The following is an 8,687-nucleotide window of genomic DNA, read 5'->3' as shown; positions in this document are numbered from 1 at the left end:
GAAGGAGCTATAGGGGAGGAAGAAGAGGGAAATAGCAAAGTAATAAGGGAAACAGGAAAGTGTGTGCAGCACATGAAAGGCCCCTACCCTTCTCACCCACTCCAGGCCCATATTGGCCATTTGGACACAGTGGGTTGACATGATCATATATGGCCATATCACCCAATAAATGTTTAACACATTTTAAAAATATATTAAAACTTAATTTACTCCGACCCTTTCGGGAAATCCTTCCAGGGCCTTCAAGAAACCCTGGTTGAGAAATCCTGCTCTAAGGTGTGGCCTGTCATTGTCCCACTGCCCCAATCACTGCCAGATGCTTCCATTTCATTTCTCATCTAGGAACTGGAGGGTGAGGGCAGATTTCATTAAAGGTCTGTCAGCTGGTTATCTTCATCCTCAAGAGAAACCAATAGGCCACTGAGGCCACCGGCTCTTCTCCTCACCATCTCTTCACCATTTGGCTGACTGATGTTGTGTGTCATGAGCACATAAGAGTTCAGCTGGGCCTCTTCCCTTTCAGGAAGCCCATTTGCTTTGGAATTAGTGACAAATCTGTCTAAATCCACTGCTGACAACACCCACAGCACCTGGCTCAACTGGCCACTTCCATCTATGAATGGGAATTGAAGAGCCTGTGAGGCAACTCTGTTGGAGATTGACAAGGAATGACTCAGTAGAAAGACAAATTCCTGAAAAGAGAAGAGGTTTTGAATAAGGAGGGGAAAGGTCTATATGAATTAATGAGCTGAAGGCAATAAACTGTTAATTGACAAGGTGACCTAATTCACTATGACATCTGCCAGAACCTGATGTGACTTTATGCAAAGCAGTGCAGTTTGTTGTCATAAAGCTTGTTTGGCTGATACGTTTGTTCTTTTTTGTTTCTTAACCATCATAATGAGACTAGAGCTTATGAAACTGGGAAGCTCTGTATTGTCAATGTAGAGGTTTTCTCACAAGCCAGTTACTGTGTGTTCCTGTCCTTGGCAGAGCACTGTGGACAAGCTGATCAAGAAGACCAACCTAGCCTTGGTTGTCGGGACGCATTCCTGGCGGGACCAGTTCATGGAAGCCATTACTGTCAGCGCAGGTGAGACAGGCTGAATGTTGCTAATAGCTGGGATTCCACAGTGAAAGCATTAAGCTTTAATTAAAATTAGTAGTTGGCCCATGTGGTGAAGTGGCTTGAGTATCAGATTAGCACTAGGTTCAGATCCCGCCTGCTTTGCTATGGAAGCTTGGTGGGCGACCATGAGCCAATCACATACCCATCCTTCCTTCAACAGTCCATGTGTTGTTGTGAGGATAAAATGAAGATGGGCAGAACAATGGAAGCTTGCTTTGGATTCCCAGTCAAGAGAGGGTGTGTGTAAATAAAATAAACATTTTGTTCCCTGTTCTTTTCACCCACATAACAGGGTCTACTGGAGTGTTACCTCGAACAGGAGAGGTTTTGTTCATGGAGCATGCCTTTCTCACCTCTCCTTCCTGCTGCAGTCCCTACATGGGCTGCTTCTGAAGGGGTGGCGTTGGTGAGAAAGTTGCACTCCACAGGCAGAAACCTTTCTTTCCACAGAAATGCTCTGGTGGATCCAAGACAATGGATAGTGACTAGATCTGGCAAGAATATTTACCTGTTTAATCACCTCCTGTTGACCAGTTCATTAATTGCCTTGCAATAAATCTGTATTTATTTCAAACCTTGAAATAAGTACCTATGTTCATACTGAAGAAAGCATGAGATACGTTACAGTATGATAAGCAACTGCGACCACATGGACCCATTAAGTTTTCTTATACTAAATCTGACCACTGCTCTATCTGTCAACATCATAGTCTTCCAGACAGAGTTGGAAGAAAGTTAATGCATCATTTTTCATTTCCTAATACAGTAACATACTAGAACCAAAATAGCCTCAAAAGTTTATATGTGTTTCTTTAATTCTCAGCTCCTGCTGATGAAAATTAGCCCCTGCCAATTAAAATTGGTTCTCCCCCCCCCCTTACTTAATTAACATTTTAGGGGATTAATCTACTAATCTAGCCAGCTTTAATGTTTATCCATTCAACAGTGGCGTCAGGATTGAATGATTAGAACACTTAATTCTTGCTGTTTTCAGCTAAACTTGGGCAGCTAATTGCCATGTGTGCCTGTGGAAATGTTAATACCCAACCGTTAGGCATCCTTTTTAAGAAATTACCTTTGTGGCTGGAAATTTCATTGAACTGATCTCTGAGGATGAGGCACCTCCTTTTTAGAACTTCAAGAGCATTTTTTACCCAACAGAATATAAAAGGGAGAGTACATAAAAATTCCAGCAGTGCTTCCCTTGCAAAGCCCTGGAGTCAGCATCAGCTCAGTTCATGGTGTGCCAGCCCTGGTTGCCTCACACTCCTCATGGAAAAGGAGTTGCTTTCCAACATGCTCACACCCATGACCAGCTGAGAATTGCTTTTTCTGGAAATGCTTGCAAGTATGTGCACCCTACAGATGCATTGTTATTCATGTGCTTTTAGGAGACTCACAAGTGAGAAGTGGTAAGAGGTGTGCAAGGGATCCAGTCATGGCCTCAGCTCTTCTCTATGTGAATTGATTCTCAGTTCATAATTTTCACACTTTCAGAAGATCCTCAGCCATATGACTTGCATCTGAGAACTACAGAAGTGTAACTTGATTTAGGGCACTTCAAATACTTTGGCCACCTCATGAGAAGGAAGGACTCCCTGGAGAAGAGCCTGATGCTGGGAGCGATTGAGGGCAAAAGAAGAAGGGGATGACAGAGAATGAGGTGGCTGGATGGAGTCACTGAAGCAGTCGGTGCAAACTTAAATGGACTCTGGGGAATGGTAGAGGACAAGAAGGCCTGGAGGATCATTGCCCATGGGGTCGCGATGGGTCGGACACGACTTCGCACATAACAACAACAACAACCTCTCCTTCCGCTGCTTTCCAAGGAGAACACTACTGCTGGGACTGTTCTGTGGCTGCAAGCCAGATCACACCTGAAATCAGTTGGGATTTTCTTCCAAGTAGACCCACTTAGATCTAGGCTGCCAGTTTCTCCCCTCACTCACTTTCTTATTGCCATTTTGTTTTCATTCCTTTCTGGAGCACTACCAGGCTTTGTTCAGAAGTCCACATTCTTGAAATCGTTTCATGTGCTGTCACAGTAGGCCTTGGCAGTGAGGATTTTGTTCTTGCAGAGCTGCCAACTGCCAGTGTTGACATAAACGGTATTCCAGTGGACGCCTGTCCACCATGACACAGGGAGCAATTCTGGGCTGGCCACAGTGCAACTGCAGTGCCACCAGTCATTCCCCTAAGGGGAAAGCTGTGCAGTGGCTGGCTAGGGAAAGAAAAGGGCATTTATTCTTTCATCCCTGCTGCTGCTGCAGTAGCATCCATAGCATTTGCACCACAGGTGCTTGGCATGGACAGCTTGAGAGAGAGAGCCGGCATGGCCAATCAGGGATCATGCATCAAAGGAGCTGGTCCAAGTGTCCATCACTGGCAGGTGGCAGAGAAGGGTGAGCCAGAGGAGCCTGCTTGCGGTCAGCAGTCATTCTCAACCAGGGTTGCTCCAGTTGGGGGAGGGGATACACACACACACATACAGGAGGGTGAAGAGCCTTTGTCAGGTCCCCCAGCAGCCACTTGAAGTGCTCTGTCTCTCATGATGGCAAGAAGCCCCTTCAGGTAATCACCAGCCTCCATCACAGATGCTGCCAGCCCCCCCCCCCCCCCCATCCATTGCTGGCCCCTGGAGAAGGCTTTCCCTCACTGGCTCAGTTGTCACCTACGTGGGTGACAAGGTGGAAAGGATGGGCTGCTTTGGCTGTGCCACCTGGGCTCATGGGAATGTGCATTGCACCAGCCACCCCTATTCTCCCTCCTGTCATGGACCTGCCATGACTCAGTGACTGAGGAGTCTTCAGAGGAGGAGGAAGCCCTATGTAGTCATCCCAGAGTCCACAGAAGCTGACCAGCGGGAAAATGAAGTGCAGGCTTGGCTGGGCTTGCTGGTTCAGAGTCACCTCCACTCTCCAGCTCTAATTCAGCAGGCAAAAGTCAGTTGCCCACCTCTAGTCCTCCAGGATCACTTGCACTCTTGGAATGCCACAGAAGAAGCCTGAGAACAGATTTACAGGCTAGGTAGCAAAGAGCTTGCCTCCTGGCTCAACGGCAGCTGCCTGCTGATAGTGGAGATGAATCTTTGCAGGATTGTTCCTGATAAGCTGGATATATGCCTGGCGTCTTGGTGTGAGTCTGGGCATGAATGCAATATGTACTGCAGACACTGAACTGCCGACACTACCTTGATTTATTCCTGGAATTCTGGCTTCTGACTCAGTGGCAATGGACTTCTGAAACCAACTCTGGGCTGGTTATCTTTGTCACCCTGGCACCAGAAGCTGGCAAGCCAGCTAGTAAACCCTCTGTCTGGCAGGGCTAAGACTGCTGCCACATGACAGTGTTAAGCCTGCCCATTGTTAGGAACCGGAAAGGTTGAGCCACAGCAGAATATGTACTAAATGTTAACATGCAAAGATTTATTTCACTTCATGTGTAGCTATAACACTTTAAAACATCAACATCAATCATATACTATTTTGCAAATCCAAAACCTTTTGACACCTGGATAAACCAAATGCGTTTCAACCCCCCTTGGGGGATCTTCTTCAGTGGTCTAATATTTAAATGCACTCATGTGATGTAACTATAAGGTGGTAAACAATAGGAATGGAGAGGCTCCCACACTCATGAAAAGTATCCCAATATACTCAGGCTCAGAGAGGGCTTCTACAAGGGTGGCATTTTGAAGAACAAATGTTCTAATTTGTGTGTGTGTGGTTGGGGGGGGGGGGTGGCTCCAAGAGATATATTGACGGGATCCAATTAACAATATATATCTTGACGGGGTTCAATTAACAATTTCGGTGACCAACAAGATCTGGGTGTGATCCTGGATGCCTCATTATCCATGGAAGCCCAGGTCACAAATGCAGCCTGCCAGGTGTTCTGTCATCTCCACCAGGTGTGCCAACCTGTCAACATCTGACCTAGCCACAGTGAAGAGACTCACTCTTCTCAGCATCATCTTTGTTGTCCTGATGCCAGAAGATGACCACCTCTCTGCCTATACCCCCAGAAGAGCTCTATGCTCTGCCACTTCCAACTGGCTGCAGATCCCTGGCCCTAAAGAGGCATGTTGGACCTCAACAAGGGCTAGGGCCTTTTCAGGTCTGGCCCCCACCTGATGGAATGAGCTCCCCAAAGAGATCAGGGCCTGCCTGAACTTCCACGGTTCTGCAGGGCCTGCAAAAGGGAGCTCTTCCACCAGGCACTTGCTTGAGGCCGACTGACCCATAACAGGTCCCGTCCCCCCCAGACTGAGAGGTTGAACCTACCAAGGGAGTGTAAAAGTTATTGTTGTTGAAATACTGTTCTAGTTCTAGTTAGGATGTTATTGTTGTTATATTGTTATATTGATACTGATACTGTTCAATGTAAATGTTCCAAAATGTTTTCTGTAAACTGCCTAGAGCCGTAGGGAAGGGCAGTATAAAAATCTAAATAAATCAGCAACCGATGCCCCCAAAGCTCTGGGGTTGAGGAGGGAGGTGATGAGGCCCATGCCCAATTCCTGCATCTGCCTGCTGCCCAGAGTCCCATCTTGGGTGTTCTGGCTGGCCCAGCTGCATGAGTTATGAGGGAGCTGGGTGTTCCTGCTGTGCTCTTGCATCTTTGGGGAAGTCCCTGGCTTTGCTGCAGGCACCTTGATTGAGGTCGGCACTGACTCCACACATCACGTTTGGTGTACGAAAGTTGTATGTCCATGTGTATCCTGCATCCCTGTGTAGCCTATATTTCTTCTGTCATGTAGAATTGCCAGTGCTGAGCAGAGCAAGTCCTGCTTAGGTGGTTCTCTTGTGTGCCTCCAGGCATGCAGAGGGACTGCTGATGTCCTGCTGCATACATGTATGCGCTCTCAGCCATTCCCTTAGAGAAACATCAACCACAAGGAAAGAAAACAGTATTTTATATCTGTTTATGGTCTCTTTATAGAGCAGGTAAGTTCAAAAGCAAAAACTATCATGAGCAGAATGACTGATTTCTCTTCATCCCTTGGGCAGCAAAGAGTTGGTATTCCTTGGTCTTTCAAGTCAGGCACAGCTGTTGCCAAGATCCAGTATGAGGCTGTAACTAATACTGCTCCCCTGAGTCCTTATGGAAATGCCTCCAAAATTCTGTCATGGAGTTTTTCTGGCATCATGGGTGTAAAGTAGGGTTTCATGGGAGTTAATTAATTTTAATTTTAAATATATTTTTTACATTTGCTATACATTTATCAGGTGATATGACCAAATATGGTCATGGCAGCCTGCCTCCCCCTCCAACATGGCCAATGATGGAGCTGGAGGGGTGGGAAGGGGCAGGACCCTGGGTGGAGGGTCCCGCCCCTTCCCAGCTCTGCTTCCCAGTTTCAGGGTTTCTCCCAAACACACCCATCCATTTCAGATACAGACACGAAACTCTATCCCTGTGTTTCAGGAGGCTTTCTGGTACAGTGAGGTGCTGCGGCTTCCTTGGCTGCAGCAGACCCTGTGGAGTGCTGGTAGAGGTTTTAGGATTTACACAAAGGCCGCTGATCTTGTACGTCTTGTTTCCATTGTCTGCAGCAGGAGACGAAGATGAGGACGAATCTGGCGAGGAGCGCCTGCCCTCCTGCTTTGACTATGTCATGCACTTCCTGACCGTCTTCTGGAAGGTGCTCTTTGCCTGTGTCCCACCCACTGAATACTGCAATGGCTGGGCTTGTTTTATTGTGTCCATCATGATCATTGGCATGCTGACCGCCGTCATTGGAGACCTGGCTTCTCATTTTGGCTGCACTATTGGCCTTAAGGACTCGGTGACTGCTGTTGTCTTTGTGGCTTTTGGTACTTCAGTTCCAGGTGAGGAGGAGGAACTCTGTTCCATGTTACCTTGTCATTCACAGTCCCACTATTTAGCATATAAAAATGCTCATTAATCATCCCCCCACCCCGCCCCGCCCCTGGTTTCTCTATGCTGCCTCCTCCAAAAAGCCTCCAGGGATGGCACAGAAATGACGACTCCAAGAGAAAGAGGGGCAGCAGCCTTCGGCGTGTTTTACACATGAGGTGATCCTTACCAAACAGGAACAGCAACATTTTTCCCATGAAAAAAACATGCAAATGTCCATTTGATCACACATGATGTATTTATGCTTAGATTTCATTGTGTGTTGCAGTTTCCCAAAATATGTGCCCATGGCAAACAGAGAGCGCCACGCATTACCTGAGAATGTGCACTTCCCCCCTGCTGTGTGCATGTCTGAAGGGCCCCTCATAAATCTGTCCCCTATTTTCTCATTTCCTTTCTGGGTGTACATAGTGAGCACTGCTAGGAACTGCCGTGTGTCCTGCCATCTGTGGACTGAAGGCACACACAGTATTCCTGCATTCATCTCCATTCCCTCAGCCCCTCCCAACACCTGCAGTTCCCGGAGTCCCAGGATGCTCACAGAGAAGCAGTCCTGCAGGCTGGCCCATGGAGTAAGGAAGAACAAGGATACAATGGACAACCTCCCACAGCAAAGGAAGGAGGGATTTCATGCTCTTGCCCTATCTTATTCCCCCTCACACATACCATGTGCAGCTCTTCTTCTGCACAGGCCTGCCACCCCTGGTGGAGATCAGAAAGGAGTGATGGAATAAAGAAAAATGCGGGAAAACTGTGTTCTGAGCATTACAAAATATTATAGAACGCTGTTTTTAAGGAGCCATGGAAGCTTTAATCAAGGAGCTATTTTGCTTTCTTTCTGATTAGTTACTGCAGGGGTGCCTGGGAACCCATCAACATCTTTTCTGGTGCCCACCAAGTGTTTTTAGACAGGGGGGGGGGGAATTTTTGCTAAGCAGGGTTTATGCTTGGCCATTGGAGATCTGGTTGGCTGTGCAGGTTTTTAAAAAGTTGCTGCTGTAACAGCTGCCATCACGGCACAAGGATCTTCACTCTGTGACTGAACGTAATCTGCTTGTGTGCCAGAAAATGTTTTCAAAGAACATGATAAATGTTAAGCAAAGCTTCTGGCATAAAATGTTGAAGCGTTACTATTAGTATTCTGCATGACCTCACTCCCAGATACCCTGTGGCGGGCTCTGCCTCTTGTGGCAGCCATTCTGTGACTGACATCATCTGCAGCAGCCATTTTGGAGTCATGTCCACCCTCTGGTGTCAGGGCTGAAGGCTGAAAATGTTTGGGGATCCTGGAGTTACTGTATAAATTACAAAAGTAAAGGCCACAGTCTCATGCATAATTTCATCAAGAAATAAGATTTATTTACTTAAGTGATTTATCAGACATTTTTTCAAGAGAGGAAATCAGCTTTGAAGCAAATGCTGTGCAGGGAAGAAGGAGCAAGAAAGGGCAGGATTCATGTATCGAAACACAACTTGGAGGTAATTCACACAGTCCAGTGATACTCCACTTGTGGCACATGGTGAGCTGCGCTCAGTCAAATAAGCCACCTCAAGGAAGCTAGCAGCTTACCTCCACCGGGGGCTGTTCCAAGGTGGAAACCACTTGCCATCCATGAGCCTTGCCTACTTTCCTGAGGCTTCGGGTAAGGACTGCATTGGGGAACTGCTCAGAAGAGCA

The 8,687-nt window shown here is 47.1% G+C and overlaps 1 protein-coding gene across 5 annotated transcripts in view; it reads left to right on the top strand.

Annotated features, from left to right (window-relative positions):
• The window catches only part of SLC8A3 (solute carrier family 8 member A3), a 205,768-nt gene that overhangs the window by 190,851 nt on the left and 6,230 nt on the right, over positions 1-8,687 (top strand). For 3 of the 5 annotated variants that reach the window (XM_077322618.1, XM_077322619.1, XM_077322622.1), the window contains 2 exons: positions 994-1,093; positions 6,685-6,960. In XM_077322618.1, coding sequence (XP_077178733.1) covers positions 994-1,093; positions 6,685-6,960 — 376 coding nt within the window. The remainder of the gene's footprint in view (positions 1-993; positions 1,094-6,684; positions 6,961-8,687) is intronic. The other 2 variants (XM_077322620.1, XM_077322621.1) reach the window with 1 other exon arrangement.

The sequence above is a fragment of the Paroedura picta genome, chromosome 2, assembly GCF_049243985.1.
Source record: "Paroedura picta isolate Pp20150507F chromosome 2, Ppicta_v3.0, whole genome shotgun sequence".
Taxonomy (NCBI): Eukaryota; Metazoa; Chordata; class Lepidosauria; order Squamata; family Gekkonidae; genus Paroedura; species Paroedura picta.
Note: the sequence above shows the minus strand (reverse complement) of the source record. Positions and strands in the feature narration are given on the sequence as shown.